This window comes from Dendronephthya gigantea, unplaced genomic scaffold, assembly GCF_004324835.1.
Source record: "Dendronephthya gigantea isolate DGI-Jeju-01 unplaced genomic scaffold, DenGig_1.0 000107F, whole genome shotgun sequence".
Lineage (NCBI taxonomy): Eukaryota > Metazoa > Cnidaria > Anthozoa > Malacalcyonacea > Nephtheidae > Dendronephthya > Dendronephthya gigantea.
In genome coordinates, this window is record NW_021163117.1 from 470248 (window position 1) to 490295 (window position 20048).

General features: G+C 37.2%; 3 protein-coding genes and 1 pseudogene across 4 annotated transcripts in view; all 4 read left to right on the forward strand.

Moving 5' to 3' along the window:
- LOC114534834 overlaps positions 1-20048 on the forward strand; it is an 89751-nt pseudogene that overhangs the window by 17247 nt on the left and 52456 nt on the right.
- LOC114534810 overlaps positions 1-20048 on the forward strand; it is a 48975-nt gene that overhangs the window by 10729 nt on the left and 18198 nt on the right. Inside the window, exon 1 of one of the 2 annotated variants that reach the window (XM_028556284.1) lies at positions 16095-16221. The exons of the other annotated variant lie outside the window; for it this stretch is intronic. The gene's annotated coding sequence lies outside the window, so the exon portion shown is untranslated. Of the gene's footprint in view, positions 1-16094; positions 16222-20048 lie in introns of those variants that run through there. 2 annotated transcript variants of the gene reach the window in all.
- LOC114534812 lies at positions 1044-9480 on the forward strand. The gene is made up of 3 exons (XM_028556286.1): positions 1044-1185; positions 5560-5673; positions 6393-9480. The coding sequence occupies exon 3, from the start codon at positions 6424-6426 to the stop codon at positions 9130-9132; it is 2709 nt and encodes a 902-aa protein (XP_028412087.1). The 5' UTR covers positions 1044-1185; positions 5560-5673; positions 6393-6423; the 3' UTR covers positions 9133-9480.
- On the forward strand, positions 4331-5612 carry LOC114534833. Its single transcript, XM_028556305.1, has 2 exons — positions 4331-4874; positions 5560-5612. The coding sequence occupies exons 1-2, from the start codon at positions 4331-4333 to the stop codon at positions 5610-5612; spliced, it is 597 nt and encodes a 198-aa protein (XP_028412106.1).

Here is a 20048-nt window from a genome sequence, read left to right on the forward strand (position 1 = left end):
GTTATGATCAATCAGATCATATGCCTTCCGGAAGTCAAGAAACATGATACGAACAATCTTTCCTGGGCTATCCATTGCTTTATACCATTTGTGTAACAAGTAAATCAACGCATGTATTGTTGACGTTCCAGGCAAACCTCCAAATTGACTACCACTGATCTTATCATGGACATCCTCGTAAATCCATTCAGTAGCGTAGGATTCTTGTACCTTAGATAGAATACTCGTCAATGAGATAGGTCTTAAGAGATCCACCGCGACACAAGGTTTACTTTTTGGGATTCCACACACCTTTGAGATTTTCCAAATGTCTGGGAATATTCTGGAGGTAAATGACTCATTAAAAATGTAGCTTAACGGTTCAGCGAAATATTTCGCAAAAAGTTTTATTATCTTCACATTTGGGTCAAACAGACCACTTGCTTTATTCGAGTTAAGTTTACTTAACTTTTTTGCTACACTGTCTACAGTTACGTTCGGTAATTGCTCATCCGTTCCAAAATTAAGCCAATTATCATGTACTTCAGGGTAATTACTAGTAAGACTGGTAAAGTACTCGTTCATTAGATTAGCTGTATCTTTTGGATTTAGTGGGGTATCAGATTCTGGGTTACTTAGGACAAAATCCTGTTTATTCTTCCCAATAAGTTTTTAATATTATTCCACCACTGCTTCGAATTAGAACATCGAGCAGGTTTGATTTTCTGACTGTAATACTTTTGTTTCGCTTTCCGAATTTCTCTAACAATTTTATTACGAAGCGATTTATACTCGTCCATTCTCCCGCATCCATACATTTTATTTCTATTAGATATCATTTGTTTAATCCTCCCAGTCATAAAGGGCTTATCATCTTTATGGACCTTCACAGTTTTGGTTGGAAAACAGTTATCAATCATTGCATTAGTGATCGATAAAAAAGCGTTTACCTTGGTGTCAATACATGGAGCATCATAAACCGCTGACCACGTCTCTTGTCCGATACATTCTTCAAACGTAAACAACCTTGCTTCTTTGATGGGTCTCACTGTGATCTTTTTCACCTCATTTTTGCTTTGGGTTTGTTCTTTAGATTTCCATATAATAGCACAATGATCTGAAAAGCCAATCGGTGCCAATGATATTGGTCTTTCATAGAACAAATGGGCATTGGTCAGGATCAAGTCCAGAATTGCATTCCCTCTGGTTGGTGTTTTAACTACTTGTTTTAACTTACAATGGTTTTTTAGGACACGTTCCTGAAACCCATTACTTTCTGGATTGAAATCCCCAGCCAACAGTTATTGATGTATCTGGACTCTCACTAATTAGAGTGTCATAACACTGGCAAATATATTCATAAAACCTTTCAATTGTTTCGGTATTCATTGATGGTGGTAGATAAACACACGCAAGTGCTAATTTAGAAATTTTTCTTGGAAGCCATTTTGGTCTGAGGGTAATCCAAAGGCATTCATAGTCAAGATTATGGAAATCCGGTCGAATTTTGAAGGGAAGTGATTCTCTTATATATATAGCTACGCCTCCTCCTCTTCGAATTGACCTATCTCGCCTAACTATAGTAAAACCAGAAATATGAAGAGCCGCGTCATATGCGTTTGCAGAGTTTATATTTCAAGGGCCGCTTATTTGAACATGAATATATAAATCCCCCACCACCAATTAATCTTCTAGCTATATCCCTGATTTACAAGTACTTTTGCAGAGTTTTTAGTTCAAATCACTTCCCTAAAAAGTTTTCCTTGGGCGTATATCTTTTATATTGCCAAAACCTTTAAGCTATATTTGTTGTAATACATATATGTTATTGACTGAGCGAGAGGTCCGTACAGGAGGATACTGGTCGAGTTCTTTTTTCGCTTGATTCAATCCTTGCCGCACTCCAGTACATGGAAATTATATAATCTTTGTAGAGCATAGGAAATGATAAAGTGGCTCTGTCAATACTCACACTAGTAGCAATTTTCATGCCACGTCCGCGTCGTAGATTTGGTGCATCTTAAACTCGCTTTTTATTAAGTGGCTTTAGGCGAGGTCCATACAAGCGAAAAAAGAACGAGACCAGTATCCTCCTGTACGGACCGAACAAGCTCAGTCAATAAACTATTTATTATATGACTAAAAACGATTAAAATTCCCAACTAAAAAATTCCCGCCGAACCTGGCCGGTCCGTACTGTTGGTTACCGACCGCTCAGGAACCAATCAGAATGCTTGATTTTAGTTGATGGACCGATGAACTATTCTAGTCATATAATAAAAGTATTTCTGAAATGTCCTAATCACACACATGACAGAGTTTTTAAAAACAAGACGCCTGTTCTGGCGTTAACTCCGGCGCACGTGCCAGTCTTCAATATAGAGCTTCTGAACATAAACGATACAATAATTTTCTTGTATGATTGCATGGCGACTTTAGTAATTATAATAACTTGTAGGTACACCACGTAAGTATTAAATACTGCAAAGCTTTCGGTCCGTTAACCCGGACCTTCATCAGTGCAATTACTTGAATACACGTTTGCGCGTCACTTAAATATCATGTTAGTCGAAAGCTTTGCAGTATTTAATACTTACGTGGTGTACCTACAAGTTATTATAATAAACGATACAGTTCATATTCGCATTTAGATGCCTTGCGAACCTAAATGTTCGATCGCGAAATTCAAAAGGACATCGTACTTTAAAAAGTATAGAAGTTCAATTGTTCAAAAATGTAAATAAACCGCATGATATATTCGCTTTGTCTTACACTTTGCCTTTGGAATTCGCGCTTATATAGTTATATTAAATATTCAATCCTATGCAAACTACGACGTGTCAACGCGCCCATACACGATGACATCATCTTGTTAAACGGCGGAATATACAATAGGACCAGAATCTACATGTATTAAATATATTCTTACCCCAATTCAATCTAAACTGCATGAACAGCATGAGACGCACGGTTTATTTTGTTTCTGTTGTTTATTTGTTTATGAAATCGAACAGCATGAGACGCACGGTTTATTTTGTTTCTGTTGGAGGAACTGCCATATCATGCGAGCGAAATCGAATTGCGCATCAGTACATTACTCAGAGATTTCGAGCTGTGCACCACAACTCTTGGGAGACAAGACTGGGACGTAGATAAATACGGTCACATACACATTTTAAATACTAGTATATTTCGCGCCATTACAGACTTGCGAAGACGAAAAATAAAAAAAACCCCAAAAAAAACCCAGCAAAACAACCGAGGCGAATTTTGAACTCCGTCGCCGACGCCGGAGTAATAATTTTAATTCAAACCCACAGAATGAAAGTTTTGTGAGACACAAAATTAATCCTCAGCCTGCCAACAACTGTTATATTTACTATGTCCATTCAGTCTCTTATTCCTTATATTCATATAATCATGTTTGCATATCGTAGGAACAATAGCGTACGAAAGAAATCAGTCATCATAAGACAAATATGTGAATATACACCCCCCCCCCTTAAGGTCCCTGCTACGACGCTGAAAACTCACAAATTTCTCACTAATGTTTTGTTTCAATCATTGCCGCACTCCAGTACATGGAAATAATGTAATCTTTGTAGAGCATAGGAAATGATATAGTGGCTCTGTCAATACTCACACTAGTAGCAATTTTCATGCCACGTCCGCGTCGTAGATTTGGTGCATCTTAAACTCACTTTTTATTAAGTGGGGCTCACCAACTGCATAATATGTTGCACAAAAAATATTAACGACTGTTGCGGAATTTAGGTTAACGCATAGTTGAGTATAGCAACCATAAAAGTAAACAGTCATTTACAGTATGCGCAAAAATATAGTGTTATGGTCGTAATTTGTAATTCGAAACGGCCTTTTGATGTTTTTTTAAACGTGTGCCGAACTGGCGTTTTGTTTCACCTAGATATTCTTTCTCGCAATCATCACATGGTATAGAGTATACAGCATGAGTTTTCTGTTTAGTCGGTACGCGATCCTTGGGTTTTGCGAAAATATGTCCCAGTGTCTGAAAGGGTTTTAAGGCAACATTAGGAGTGTTGGGAATACTGTCTACACAGTAAAAAACTCCACTCATTTCGTGGAATTTATTAGAGGTTAAACTCTAAACGCAGACCAAGTGCTCGTATCGTTTGATGTCGTTTCCTTGTTTACCAAAATCCCTGTCAATCTTGCCATCAAAGTTGCTGAAAAAAGACTCACATAAGATGTTTCTTTATCACAAAGAACATCGTTGCCTGTGGAGGATATAATCGATCTTTTATCCTTTTGTCTCAATACGACTTATTTTACTTTCGAAGGCAACTATTACCAGCAGGTTTTTGGGACAGCGATGGGATCCCCGGTCTCGGCAGTAATTGCTAACCTAGTAATGGAAGATGTCGAGCAAAGAGCCTTAGCCTCTAGTCCAGTTAAACCTTTGTTTTGGAAACGATATGTTGACGATGTGGCCTCTGCGGTTAACAAAAACGAGATCGATAATTTGTTGAAACATTTGAATTCTATTGACCCATCAATTCAATTTACTGTAGAGCGCTGGAGTGAGGGAAAGTTGGCTTTTTTGGATACTTATGTTCATAAAAATATCGAAGGGCAGTTAGAAACTGATGTTTACCGTAAACCTACACATACGGACAAATATCTATCCCTCTACTCACACCATCCAAAAAGTCATAAAAAGTCTGTTGCAAAAACTTTGTTTCAAAGAGCTGAATCGTTAACATCCAATCGCGTTGCTAGGGACAACGAGCGTGATTATGTTCTCAGAGTACTGAGAGAGAACAATTATCCACGAAACTTTTTAAACGATTGTCTAAAATCCCCTGTCTCGACTAGATGCAATTCCTCAGAGGGTCATTCCTCAAAAACAGGTTTTGGTACAGAAAACTCATGCTGTTTACTCTATACCATGTGGTGATTGCGAGAAAGAATATCTAGGTGAAACAAAACGCCAGTTCGGCACACGTTTAAAAGAACATCAAAAGGCCGTTTCGAACTTAGACAGTTCAAAATCAGCCTTGGCGGAACACGTGTGTCAAACTAACCATAACATTGCGTGGAACGATTCAAAAGTCATTACCACTAATGATCGTTATGGACAAAGGCGTTATTTGGAAGCCTGGTATATTAATGCGAGTCTTTGTGCCCTAAATAGGGATGACGGAAGCTATTTGCCAAAAGAATATTTACATCTGATTGATAGATGACGTCATTTTGAGAGTATATAAGGAACTGAGTTTCAACATCAGATCACCCCTGATGAAGACACTAGACCGGTGTGTCGAAACGTTGGGTCGTGAAAGTTAATCTTTGTGTGGTGATTACTTTCATTTATTAAAACCAGAGTAGCGATAATTACGATGGATTATATACCTGGTTGCCGTAAACTCATTAACTTCAATTCGTAATTACCTCTTTTTACATATTTAAAGCTGGTCTTTGGCTTGACGTTTTCTTGTATTAGTGTAAACACTCAATTTCTGAAACACATTTGATGTGCCTGTTTTGTGTGTAACATTTCATCGGGATCCTTGTTTAATATTGTTTCTGTTATAATTTTAGGAGGAGATCTACCATTATTTTGCTTATACACAATATTGCATAATGTTGGTTGAGTGTTTACAGCGAGGACAACTCAAAGTTATTCAACTCGTGTCAGAAGTTCTCTGAGTCAAGGTGCGAATAATTTACTGAGTAAAAGTTCCGTTTAATGTAGCTCCCTACAACTAGTACAGTTTTACGTGATCTATGAGATCAGCTAGATGTGCCTTGTTAAATATCGGCGAAAAACATTCGTTTATTTAATACAATGGCATCTATTAATCAACTCCCTACACGAATGTCATCTAGACAACAGAGTGTTACTAGAGCATAGGTATTGAAATTGATCAGGATATGCATGTCTCGAGTAAAATTAGACTTCGCATTAGCACATTCTGTTATTTAAGCAATAAAAACTAGGAATCCAATTTCGCAGTTAATCATCAATTGAGAACCTGCATCCTCATCATGCACAATCGCATTGTCCCATTGATACTGAAAATTTGGTTCAACTACGGGGTCGAAATTTTTGGATATTATGCAAAAGTAAAGGAATTTATTTATTTATTGTTAACATTTAACGAATGCTGCCTATTAGCACTCCCAAATATCCAATAGATTAGTAGCCTGTGCACTGACGTAATTTATGAGGGAGCGTTGCGTCTGTGCACAGGCTAGTTGATTAGTGAAAATGAGGTAGATCTCCATATTTTCACGAGACGCAAATCCAAGTGAAAACGCTTTTTACGTGTTTATATCACTTTAAAAAGCTTATAATTGATAAACCATACAACCTTTGTATAACAACAGTATTATAAGAATCATTATCCTGACAGGTTGTTTTTCTGGTTTAGGGGATTGTGAAATTAATATTTAAAGACAACAATGGATCCATTGAAAGCCAAAGCTAATTATTCCAAGGTATGTCATTTGTTGGTAGATAAAGGTGGAGATGTTTTGAGAAATGCTTTGCATGCGGTGCATCCACCTTCCACCTTAGCTTCCGTTTTGAATGCCAACAGAGCGACCTTGCGGAGAATACGATACAGTGTAATTAAAGCCTCGCAATGGGATCTACTCTTCCCAAGATCTGGTTCACCAGATTCAAAAAACTTTGATATTACCCTATTGACTGTCCTACTCCGAAATATTTGCGGATTGTCGGCACCAGCCACCGGATGGAATGTGATGCCTCCAGTCAGCGATACTTCTATATCTGCAAATATTTTAAGAGTCAAAATGTTTAGAAATGAAGTGTATGGTCATATTGCAACTGCTCGTTTGGACGACGTGACATTTGAAACATTGTGGCAAGAAATTTCTTTTCCGTTAATCAACTTGGGAATTCCTCAAATTGATATTGATAAATTTAAGGTGGCTCCTCTTAGCCCTGAAGAAGAAAGTTATATTCAAAGATTGAAAGAGTGGAAACAACAAGAGGATGATTTTATGTCAAAATTAAACGATGTTGAAAGTAAAGTATTCAAATTAACTAAGAAAGTTGAAAATGTTCACCTCTCGCATGTCGAGCAACTGGCTAAATTTAACTTTGCTGGAAAGATTCGTGACCTTTGTAGAAATTTTCAAGATGGCACTAGAAAGTGGTTGTTTGATAAACTGTCAAATTGGTTTGGGAGTGAAGAATCCAGGGTCTTGATCCTAACTGCAGGTCCAGGCGTTGGCAAAAGTGTTTTGTCTGCAAAGCTTTGCGAGCTTTTTGGAGAACGTGGTCAACTCGCAGCTCACCATTTCTGCGACTTTCGAAATTCTGATTCCAGCAATCCTCACAGAATCCTCCAGTCCCTTGCCAGTCAATTGTGTGATAATGTTGAAGGATTTCGTGATAAACTAACTGAAATTCTTCGTCGTGAACATTCTCGTGACTCGCTGCCAGACGAATTTCGTGTCCTTTTGAACGACCCCCTCCATGCTCTTGACAGACACGACCCAATGTTGATCATCGTTGATGCTTTGGACGAGAGCAAAACTGAAGAAAAAAGCGAATTTTTGGATTTGATATCTGAGAGATTTTGTGAACTTCCAGATTGGATTAAGATATTCATTTCAAGTCGACCAGAACTACAAGTACGAAAAATTCTTGAACATCTTCACCCGTGGGAAATCCGTCCGGATAACGAAGATCACAACCACGACATAGAGCTTTTCGTTCGTCATAGGTTACCTGATTTTGATGATTATAGTATAAGGTCAGTTCTTTCAAAGTGTGAGGGATCGTTTTTGTACGCTTATTACTTGGTCAGTGAATTGAAAGAAAAGGGCGTGGGAATTGAACCCAACCTAAGTGATTACATCTCCAACGGTATTTCCGGATATTACAAAAAGCAGTTCAAACGTTTAGAAATAGGCCTCCAACATTTCAAGCAAGATACCTCATGTCTCTTAAACAGTTTCATCAATGTCGTTGTCGTTTCTAAGGAGCCCCTGCCAATAAAAGTTCTTTTCACATGCATTGGTCTCTCTAAAGACGATTTTAAAATACGTAAAGCGGTTCTTGACCTAATGTCAGAGATTCTTCCAGTTTACGATGGGTGTCTGACTGTTTATCATAAGTCATTATGGGATTGGCTGACATTGAACGGTTATGAAGAACATGCATTCGTTGCAGATGTTGAAGACGGCAATAGACGTCTCTGGCGTGCTTGTAAGAAACAATTCTGTGAGATAGATGCTTTGAAGTCTGTTTTAGAATTCCAAATTTCAGCCGAGAATATGTACGCTTTAAAAAATGGTTGGAAATATTTGGTCGATACAGGCGAGGTAGATGAATTTCATTGGTTGGTGCATGTTGGTATAAACTTCTTGAAACTAAAATTTTTTGATCGCCTGAACAGTTATTTTTTCAGTCGAATTCTTGGCACGTACCGTTCTAAACTTTCCAAAGATATTTATTGGAGCATCATTCAACACGTTTGTTTCTCCGAAATAGTCGAACTGATTGGAATATCTAAGACTTATGAAAAAGATCATTGTTACGTATATTTGCAAGCACTCGCTAATGGGCACTTTGATTTTTCACAAGGTGCCTTGAATTCGAAAAGTGTAGCTAGGGATATCTTGGATACGACAAATGAGTTTTGGATAGAATATGTGAGAACTGAAAGCAATTCTAATTTAAGCATTGTCCCCCAAACAGCGTTTACAGACAGTTCATATTTTGATATTTTAGTGTCACCGGATCAGACGATGCTTGCTTGCATACATGCGCATGAGCAAAAATTTCAAATGCTTAAAATACCAGATCTTACAACAATCTTTGAGGCACAATTTACTTGTAAAAGACGTCTTTGCGAATTCTCTGCCTTTTCTCCAGACTCTTCATATATTTTATGCAATTCAATCCGATTCTGCATCAATATTAAAGAAAAGAAAGAGGTTCCCTTCATTACGCACGGCCCTGTTGGCATCAGTGAATGTTCATTTTCTTCATGTGGAATGAAACTTGTCACATTAGAGAAAACGTCAATCAAAGTGTGGGATGTAAAAAGCAAGAATATATTGGTTGAAGTTGAGGATGTGTATGATGAGCGATTTTATTGTTTGTTTAGTAATTGTAACTCGTATATTCTTCTTTGACCAAGGGATGAGAAAAGATATGTTTCCCCGGTCGTAGATTACATGAACGTCTTGAATTCTGAAACTTTGGAAAAGATTGATAAAAAGAATATTCGTGTTGACCAGAATTTGTGTAGTAATGATTCCTTTCAAATGTTTTCCCCGCCTTATTTAATTACCGACTCGAATGTTAAAATGAAAATGAATTATATCTGTTTGCCATCTGGTGAGAAAGTTATAATTTCCAATAAATATTGTTCAAAAGTTTTTGTGTGGAAAAACAGAAAGTGTGTAGCATTTACAAACCATTTAAAAAATGATTTAGCTGTGGTAGTGTACGATTTCATAAATTAAAAGATCGTTGACGTGCTTGAGATTGGATATTTGCCTTCTGATACTCGTGTCAATTACATTTCGAAATTAGATGGGACGAGTTTCCTTTTATGTTTATATTTTCCCAGATTACTCAGTATCTTATCCTTCAAATCCCTCGTCGAATGGCCTGATGCTACTTTTGTTGACAATGCCGAAATAGTTTGTTGTGCAATCTCTCCAGACACTTTGTATGTCGCGTGCTGTTTTGAAAATTGCGTTCTTTCAATAAGAAGTGTTGATAGTGGGAAAACATTGCAAACTGTTGCACTGAAACAACGAGCATTAGCATGTTGGTGGTCAGAGTCGTACCTTTGGTTGGTCTGTGAAGGTCTGGTTGTTAAATATCGTTATGAACCTAGGAGTGAAAATATCTTAGGAAGTCAACATGAAGAATCTATTGTAAATTTTGAACGTGTTCTTGCATTTAAAAATGGACTTCTTGTGATTTACGGCGATCGGAAACTTTCTATTTTAAGAATTTGTAACGAAAAACTGTGTTATCAAGAAACACCGTCATGTGGGTTTACTGACCCTTCTGTTGCAATAAGTTCTGATGGGTGTGCTGTTATGTTATTGTTGGATTCTAGGTCAGATTATCAATTGTGGGAAATAAAATGTGGAAACACGTGGATTGTTCGTACAATCGGAGAGTTGCGTCTACCTTTTATTCGTTGGTGGTCTTTATCTGGTACAAAAACGACTCGCAATGCAGTGTTCTTGACAACAGATAAATCGTCTAATATTCATTTACTTTCTATTACTTTTCCAAATGATGTGCAAAATTTTCATAAACTTTCTATTAAAAACTTTAGAGCGGCTGCTTATATCGATTCTGATTTGATCGCTTTTTTTGCCGGACATGAATGGATACATTTTGTTAAGGTTTCGGAAGGAAGAGTCATAGCTTCCAGATACTTTCGTGATCTTTTTTTTCCTTTCAATGTATTTCGTCCTCATCCATCTCCTTTCTTTCTTCCATCAACGCGTTCTCTTCTGTTTGTTGACAGAAATAGCAACAAATATTTAAAAATTCATAATATTGAAAAGTATTTCTAAGATTTCCTTTCTTGATGCAAGTAGTTTAGAATCTGATTTCTTGTTTAAATGCGAAAACCACGCGTAAATCAAAACGTTCAGCTATGGAACGTCCTGAAATGCGAAAACCACGGAAATCGTTGAAACGTTTTTTTAGTTTTTCCTTTCGTGATGTAAATTGTTGAGAATAGAATTTCTTGTTAACGGCGAAACGACGCGTCTATGAAAACGTTTGAACTGTGTAATATTAGTAGAAAAATATTTTAAAATATATTTTGTATCCAAGAGATTTTCCTGCTGTGTGTTTTTATAACCTGCGTGTGAGATCGATTAATTCACATACTTCCTTTGTGTACTTGTGATAAGCGTACATGAATATTCAGCCTCTTACTCGTTAAGCGATCAGTTTATTCTACACACACGAATAACCCTTTTTCCTGAAAATATTTTCCTGACGGATGAAGATGAACAACAAATCCTTCTGTTTCTAACATATCCGCTTTGGGTAATAAAAAGACTTTGAAAGAAAAATAAAAGAAACATTTTTTGAAAGTTCAAGGTATATAGCTATCTTTATGTCCCAAGTTGCATGCAACTGAACATGTTTTCTTGCATTAAAAATTAAAATCCTGGCAAGTGAAGGAATATTTTCGTAGCGAGGCAAACTAAGCTATAAAAAGAAGGATATTTTGATCATTTTTCTTTTGTCAGAGACCTGAGTGAAATGAATATCCGGGAAGGTTGAGGTCATTGATTTACCTGGACTAAAATAGCTAGAATGTGTTTCATGGATATCTTTACTTTTAGAATTAGTTTCCTGTTGTGTGAGGCACACTTTTATCAGAATTTTTTAAGATAAAGTACATGAACCTATTCGCAAAAGAGCAAGAAGCCTGTGACGAAGTACAATTTCTTGGTATAGTCAGGCTATAATCAGGTCTTATTTTTTTCCAATATCAAAATCATGTTTTGTTTATGTCATAAGATAATAAAAACGAAGTTTCTTTCAATCAAAATTTAGAAGTAAACAAATTTTTCTGGAATTTTTGCAGTAAAAAACCTGTCTAGCCTCTAGTTTTTGTGTATGTCGCAATAGGCTTCTTTTTGTTTTTCCGAAATGTCCATGCATAGTGATGTGAATCACGTCATGATATAAATGGTGCGCATTAATTGTAAGCCTGGAAAAGACAAACGATGTGAAAATAAATTTTGTTGAAACCGTTATGTTTAAGAGTTTAAGAACTGCTTCTGCATGACATCGCAATGACCCAGCCATAGGCAGCATATACTGCGCTCATTCATAGCGTCAAGGGGCTGTTTAGATGATCCTGGGATAGCGCGAAACTATCCGGGGGCAATCAATTATGCTTGGTCAAAAATCGTATTGTTAACATGATCCCGAGTTGAATTTTCAAATTTTCATATTTTCTCATAAGACAACATAAAAACCTTTCTCATAAAGGCAATATTTTCGAATTCATTGAATCCCCGACAAACTTGACGTATAGAGGTTGTTTTTTTTCAGCACTTGTGTATATAATAAAACAGCTATCGTGCTCACTCTCGTCGTATATGACTATTGGTTAACTCTGCGCTACGCGCCTCGTCGGCTATCAGATCATTTTTTTTGGTACAATTATAGAATACCAGGGGTCGGTTGTTCGAAAGGCGTTTAGCTTAAACCGCGGATAAGCCAAAATTTAAAAATACTCCCATACATCTTGTGAATGCCTGAACCTGCATTTTATGCATTTAATATGTACTTCCATTGAAAATTAAGCTCTTTACATCGAAATAGTTCAGTACATTTGTGGAATAAAGAGATAATTTTGTTTTCCATTTTGAACTTATCCGCCGTTTAAGCTAAACGCCTTTCGAACAACCGGCCCCAGGCCGGCAATAGTCCATTATGTTAAAAAATTTGTTAGAAGATCAATTTTAGAGTATAGAACTGCCCGTTCTTTAAAAAAAGTGTTTATTCTAAGTCCAATTCATGGTTTGAGTAGCATAAAACAAGGTACATGTATCTAGAAGACTATATGACATTCACTGTTAAGAGGTGGGTTGGCCAGGTATTCTATAATTGCTCCATTAATTCTCAATTTTATCCATGCCAAAACTGAAAGTCAACATATAGTGTAAACGAATGAAATTGCTACGTGGAAAATTTGACTATTTGGCAGTTTAAAATTTCATCCGTGCAATTTTTTAGGTACCGTTCCAAAAATTGTGCGTAGTGTAAATTGGGCTTTAGATGTCATCAATAGGTTTCGATGGCCTTCTCAACAACTCCTCTTTCTGTTTGTGATGAGAAATTTTCATTGGAACACGCGCCATAAGTTCTGCAGGTGATTTTCAACAATATCACTGCTGATCTCTGAACTGAAGTTTTTCACGGAGTTGGTACTATACACCATGTCTATGAACTTATAACGGATTACGTGTTCTCTCACAGAACAACAAATAAAGAGGATGCTGCTCGTCTGGATGTCGTAGGTGATCGTTTTTAGGGACGTCTTTCGCACCGAGTTATTACAATACATCTCTTTCCAAATGATATTGACCGAGCGTGAGGTCTTGTGTGAAATATCAGACACAGACTATTTAGTATGCTATTTCATAGTACAGATCGAACAAGCGAGGTCACTAATCTGTTTATCATAATATGACTGAACTGCATGAGACATCCGGGATACTAGTCCAGATACGGAATATACAGACCACGGTCCGGATATGGGTTTTTACCGACCACTCATCAACCAATCAGAATAGAGGATTTTTAAAAGTCAAATAACAAAGTATCATTAATGACTATAACTCCTGAGTGTTTTTGCCTATTTTATGCAGTTGTTATACCACATTTGAAGCAAAGTTGTTTGAAGACGCTGCCTGTTACACTGCTCCCTGTTATATTGGAACGTATTCCTATTGATCTCATAAAATTCACACTTAATGAGTGTGAATGAGCTTTTTTGAATACAGGAGTATCGTATGTATCTCGCTTCTTTGTTCTGTACACCGTCAATTCATTGAATATCTGAACGCAAAAATCTGTGTATAAGCTAGTGTTTGACTTTTAAGCTCGTTAAGATATTTGTTCGAAATACTTGAGCAATAATCCCTAGTTTTAACTAGGTACAGGCACGGGCCTACAGCAGGGAACTCGTTAAAGAGACATCACAGAATGGCTTTTTCCACCATGCAAAGATTCTGATAATGGCCAACTTACATCGCACGCTGATGGAGTGAAGTGGAAATAGACATGATCACGTGAATTTGGACTAAAGAAATAAGTGAATACCGCGAGATTCAGTTGGAAACAGACAGACAGTCACGTCATTTTTGTCAAAACAAATCTTACAACACTGGAATATCTTTGTGATAAAAATACCAAATAAATATATGTTATTTACCAGATTGGAGGTCCGTATAGGGAAATATTTCCCAAGGTGTCAAAAACAGCCCAAGGCCAAAGGCTGAGGGACGTTTTTGAGACGGAGGGAAATATTTCCCTATACGGACCGACTAAACTGGTAAATAATAGTTTTTTTTTAATTCGTGTATGCGTGCGAATGTTAAGTGACGCCATATAAGGAAGACATGTTTATTTCAAAACAAGGTCCAAGCGTACAAAAGCGGTTTAGATGTATAAATAATCTAATTAAAAACATCAAAAGCATTAAAAAAGCTGTGCTTGGCTCACAATTTTCATAAACAACTTTGATCGCAGCGAAGAAGAATTCATATTTTGGCAGATGAATTCAACGAATGTGTCAAAAAATTTGTGTGTATGTCAAAATATAAAATAAACATTGTTTGTAATCGACCCTCGAATCGGCCACATGTTTACGCCTTGCACCAGCAGAGGAAGCCATTTTACTTTGTAAATATGAATTTTAATTAGATAAGCAGAGCCGCTGAGGGCGTGCGAGCGGGCGCATGTCCGCAATTTCTGGCCATGACGCGTGATTACAAAATCTTTGTAATCAAAAGTTAGATTTCACACCAAAATTGCACGACACAAGTGCAATTTCCACTTTATTATATTCATTTTGAAGTCATACAAAAGATTAAAGAAATTCAAACCGATTTATTGGCTTAGAGAACCGTAAACGGTGTAAAATGTGAGTAATTTTCATTTATTTTTGTCAAGAAATTTTGCGGGGCATTTAAAAATTCAAAATAATAAAATGTTGTTCCATTTTCGATTGTAATTTGATTGGATAGTTACACTGAAATACTAAATCTGATTGGTTATTGTGGTGCAGACTTCAATCTTATTGGCTTATAAATTATGTGATTAATACTCAAAAATAGTGTGATTTGGGAATTAATCACACTATTTTTAACCAATAAGATTGCATGAAACACTATTGATTTTAAAATGAATATAATAAATTCAAAAATTACATACTTCCTTTGTTTAGTTGTGATAAGCGTACATGTATACACCTCGTCCTCGTGTATGTTACGCGATCAGTTTATACTCACACACGAATTACCCTTTATACTTGGTTCACTGTTTGTAAAAATATTTTCCTAGCCTCTTGCTTATTAGATAAGCAATCAGTTTATGCTCATAGCCCGGCCCTTTTTCCTAAAAATATTTTCCTGACGGATGAAGATGAACAACAAATAACACTAACATGGATAATATATTCCATGTTTATTCCGCTTTGAAAACACGTTAGTCGTCAGGATCTCCCTTTTTGGTGGCTTTACACCAAGAGCTCGGGCTGTCGAAAATGTTAGCACTTCTGCAGCACTTGAAGACGTGAATTTCCCGAGCTTTTCATTTCAAGTGCTTTTGAAGAAAGATGGGATTGGCCGCGGAAGGTTTTCCTCCGTTTTTACAGCGGAATTACCACAAAGTGGAGAAAAGGTGGCTGTAAAAAAGTTTTTAAGAAGTGAACAAATCGACGCCACAATCTTACCGAAAGAGGCAAAACTTTTTAAAAACAGTTTACGACATCCAAACATCGTAGGATTTAAAGTTATCTGTAAGGATACTGATTACGTATTATTTCTAGAGTTTGTCCAGTTCAGTTTCAAGCCTTTTGGGATAGACCTGCAGGAGAATTCTCTTGCGGAACTACTGTGTCATTTTAACAAATCCGACTGTGAACACGTTTCGGAAAAAGTGTTTTATCGGACTGCGGAAGGTGTGGAACTTGGAGTCCAATACCTTCACGTCAAAGGACTTGCCCACCATGATTTAAAGCCGGCAAATGTTCCTGTCTCGAACCAACATATGCGTTCCGCATTTTATCCCCATATCCGTATCCCATAACTCCTTATATAAAATACAGTAATATGGAAGGCAGAAAATTAAAGGATTTGTGACTCCATATCGAAAGACACATACCTTTTTCGTCTTAAAACATGGTATGATTTTACCCTATAAATCATTGCGTAAGTTCGATTGAATAGCAAATACATTTTTCTAATATAATCACTGAATATAATCCCAAAATTTCCATTCATTAAGATGTTCTCGCGCTTACCACGAACACGCAATAAACACGCACTTAGACCCAGACCTCTCACGGTCACCACCTGTCGTCCATCTCCTTTAGCAACAACTCCAAACACTGGAATATCTTTGTGATAAAAATACCAAATAAATCCTGATATTTCTTCTGGTAAAATCGCCGTTTAATAGATTTCTGATATCAGATCTGTCGTACTTGGAATGCAAAGGTATTACTTTGTTTTGATTGTTTTTATAGTGTATATTTATTTGTGCAATTTGGTATTGAATTTTGCAATATTCCCCCACACCGCAGGCCACACGGCCCACAACAAACAACAGACTTAGCAGTCGGTACTGTCACTACTGTGTATATATTTATCAATAAGTCGTTATCAATTCATCATATATCTTTCAAACTTTTAATAGCAAAAACAATATATTAGCAACACTAGATGAACTATATTTAATGTTTATCATCTTGTGATGAACACAAAATGAGGCATAGTTATGTCTCAGTCATTTTGTGTAACTGTGTGTCATGTCGTAGCTAGAGATTTGCCAGGCGGAAAACGGATTCTTATTATAAATATGAGAGCCCAACATATAACATTTAAGAAAGCCATCAAAACAATTTAAAGTTTAAAAGTAAATATATTTGTAACGTTTCGTCTTTAACCTAAGACATCTTGAGACAAGTGATATAAAATTACATGAGATTTGAATATATATATAATCTATTTACATATGTAAATTAATGACGGATGGAAGGTATAAGATAGTACATGACAAAACCACACAGACGAAGGGACATAAACACAATACAAAAACTATGAAAACACGTTACAGTAGCCTGCTCGCAGACTGAATTAGGGGGCCGGAAATTAAACGGGAAAAATTCAGTCTGCTGAACTGCGGGCATTTTCGTGTACGGTGACGTAATATGAACTGCATAATAATATGATAATTATTCGAGCGCACCGCATACTAAAATGCAAATGGTGGCCATTGCCAGGAGCGCGCATGGCGTCGAACAATCCTAATTGCAACTGCATTTTGTGCTCTCGAACGATCGAAAAGCCGCACGAAAGATATTTGGTATCCGGGAAAACAAAATTTAAAGCTAGTGAGGCTCTTCGACAGTTGCCATTTGATGTTTTAGAGACATCAATTTACATTTGTCGACAGTGTCTCGATAAACTACGGAAACGAGCCGCTCTTCTTGCTCAAAATAAGCTCATCGTAAGCGAACTTAAAGAGGCATATGAAAAAGGTCAACTCGAAAGGCGACAAGGCTTTGAAGACGAAGACGAGCAGCAAACGGCCATGTATAACAGCGCCAAATTTGCCCAGCACATCTCAGACAAAGGCTACGACATCAATTGCCAGTACACGTGAAGTGGCCAGTGCGCTGCCAGAATTGTTGGAAATACCAACTCCCATTTCACATTCAACCCCTGTAAAGTCCAGAGAAACGACAGGAGTTAACGTTATAGCAACGTGGCCAAGTCAAAGCAGGCAGAGGCAGCTGAATCCTGATTTGGAGCCATTAGGAAAGATGCTTGTGAGAGGAACATACAAGCAAATTGCCAATGCAGCGTGGAACAATCCAAACTTAAGAAAACATCTTGTCTTCAATGCTTTGAAAGATATTAGAAAAGAATGTGTTGGCTTGTGTTAAAAAAAAACCCAAGTTGCCTGCGGTCACCTTCAAAGGAGCAGATGCTTAACTTTTCTTTTGATAAGCAAAGAAAAGAATTGGAAGAGAGAGCACCATTGTTTTTCTCTGTTCTAGTAGCTGCTGGTTCAACTAGTACCAAAAAAGAGGAGAAGGCATGGATTCCAGCTGTTGGCATGGCTTCATCTATACTCCTCAGAAACCTTTCACCATACATGAATGCTATTCAGTTGTTGTTAGGAATATTTCTATATCATTCTAATTAAGCGGTAAGTTTAGTACCACATTATTTTATTTATTTAGATCCACCCTATATGGAAATAGATAAAAGTTGACCAGTTTAACCAGGACACATTTCTCTTCTATACACTTGTATATTAAAAATTTCTACATTACATTTACAGCCTGTAATGTCACGGTTTTCCAAGTTGAGACTGGTAACATCACCGAACCATCTAGCAAGCCAGGAGAATGCAACAGAATCAATGCAACCCTCTGTTTGGTTTAAACTTACAATTGACAATGTGGACTACAGACAGAATGTTCATTACATGACTGAGGATCACCAAAACATTGATAAGCATTATGTCTCTGTTAATGCAACCATTAATAGGGTTTCAGCAAACCATTTGAGTCACAAGAGTCCTGTTGGTGGCATCAATGAAATGGAGAATGGGAAGTGTATTCCAAATCACACAGAGCAGAAAGCACAGAGAGATGACTACATTTCTCTTGTCGAGCGTGTAATTGTGGAAAATGTTCCATGCCTTGAATTTGGAAAGGATATTATACAAAAGCATATTCCACATAAATACACTAAGGAAGCATCAGAACCAACAGAATCTGTGAGTGTTATAAACAAATATTCACCTTTTAATCCTATGTTGTATATCATAGCCTCATACAACATACACCACCAGAATGATTTTTGCTCTTCCCCAGGTCCCTACAGCATGTGAAAAAAATAACATTTTATTTGAATTATAATACTACAGGCATTTCTTGGTGTAATCTACGAGAGTGAGAATGATGCTAATGGGATAAACAAGATATTGCATGATCTTCATAAATATGTCCCATTTACCGGTGAAGGAAAAGACCGAGAATATGCCAACCAACCTATTGTTGGAGATCAACTGACGGTAGAGCGAGCTGTCAATTGTCACAAGGCGTTGTGCAATGGCTTCACACGAGAAGAGCAGCTAGATGGTCTACAATTTGAAGTGGCAGACTGGCATGCTGGAAACAAGGCTATAGGTGTAAGTTGAATGGTGTTACAGGGACTACTGTATAAACCAGTTAAATCTTATCAGTCAGAATGCTCATTTCATTTTTTTTTAAATATGCAACATTGCATTGTAGATTCTGCGAGCAGGCTATGTAGATACTAGTCAGAGGAGAAGTTAAGGAGAAATAAAGTTTCACTGAGGAATGCTTACCAGAAGGGGAGATATTAGCTCTCTAAGCTTCTTCATATACTGATATTAGCAATATTGTTCCCTTGCCTTAATAGGAAGGAGACTGATAGTATTAGCAATATGTTGTTGGATGAGTTTGAGACATCTTTTCATTCCCAACTTTTTCTGCAACAAACATATTCAGTTATGTGTTTTATTAATGTTAAATTTTTTATGCAATTATAGGTTGCATTTTCACATTTGTACGGTGCAGCTTCAGCAGGAGACAAGTGCATTGTACAGCGACCGTAATTTGGTAAACCGCCGCAATGTGAAAAGTGATGTGGACTCAGCTGTATTGGCAGCACGGCGCTTCTTCGCACTTGAGATCGAAGCACGAATTGTAGCAGCTGCAATGACAGAACTAGGCATGGAGGAGTTTGATGATACAGCAGATGGAATTCCAATAATGAACAACTGGGCTAAAAAAGAAATGGGAACCTACATCCTACGTTTTGGATGAAGAAAAACACAAAAAGATTGCTGCAGCTGTAGAATGCCTTGAGGAGAAGCATCTACAAAGACTGAAAGACAAGACAGCAGATGGCCGATACAAGTGTCGATTTCCCGGTTGCGGAAAAACTTTCAGCAATGATGGAAAATGGCGAATGATGCATGAACGAGCTCATGACCCTCCCGTTTGCATTGAAAAGCAGCCAATGCTGGTGGAAATTTTTGATGGGGACGTTGTAGATGATGATATGTACAACTATCAAAAAGCATTGCTGGACTATGGGATGGTAGTGATGAACTTCGTAGATGCTATTTCTGAGGGTGATGGTTCAAGAGTCATACGAAATTGGAAATTTTTTCTTCTTTATTTCCACCATGACAAAGGGAGCCAGAAATATGCACTTGAAACTCTTTATCTGATGTTTCAGGTGCATGCCCTTCTCAGTCCAAAAGCAGCCCACCATCTTGT

Bases quoted from the DNA above. Each gene is read 5' to 3' on its own strand.
- LOC114534812 (XM_028556286.1), top strand. From the start codon at position 6,424: ATGGATCCATTGAAAGCCAAAGCTAATTATTCCAAGGTATGTCATTTG.
- LOC114534833 (XM_028556305.1), top strand. From the start codon at position 4,331: ATGGGATCCCCGGTCTCGGCAGTAATTGCTAACCTAGTAATGGAAGAT. The intron at 4,875-5,559 runs GTACAGAAAACT...TTATAATTTTAG, and splicing joins TTCCTCAAAAACAGGTTTTG to GAGGAGATCTACCATTATTT.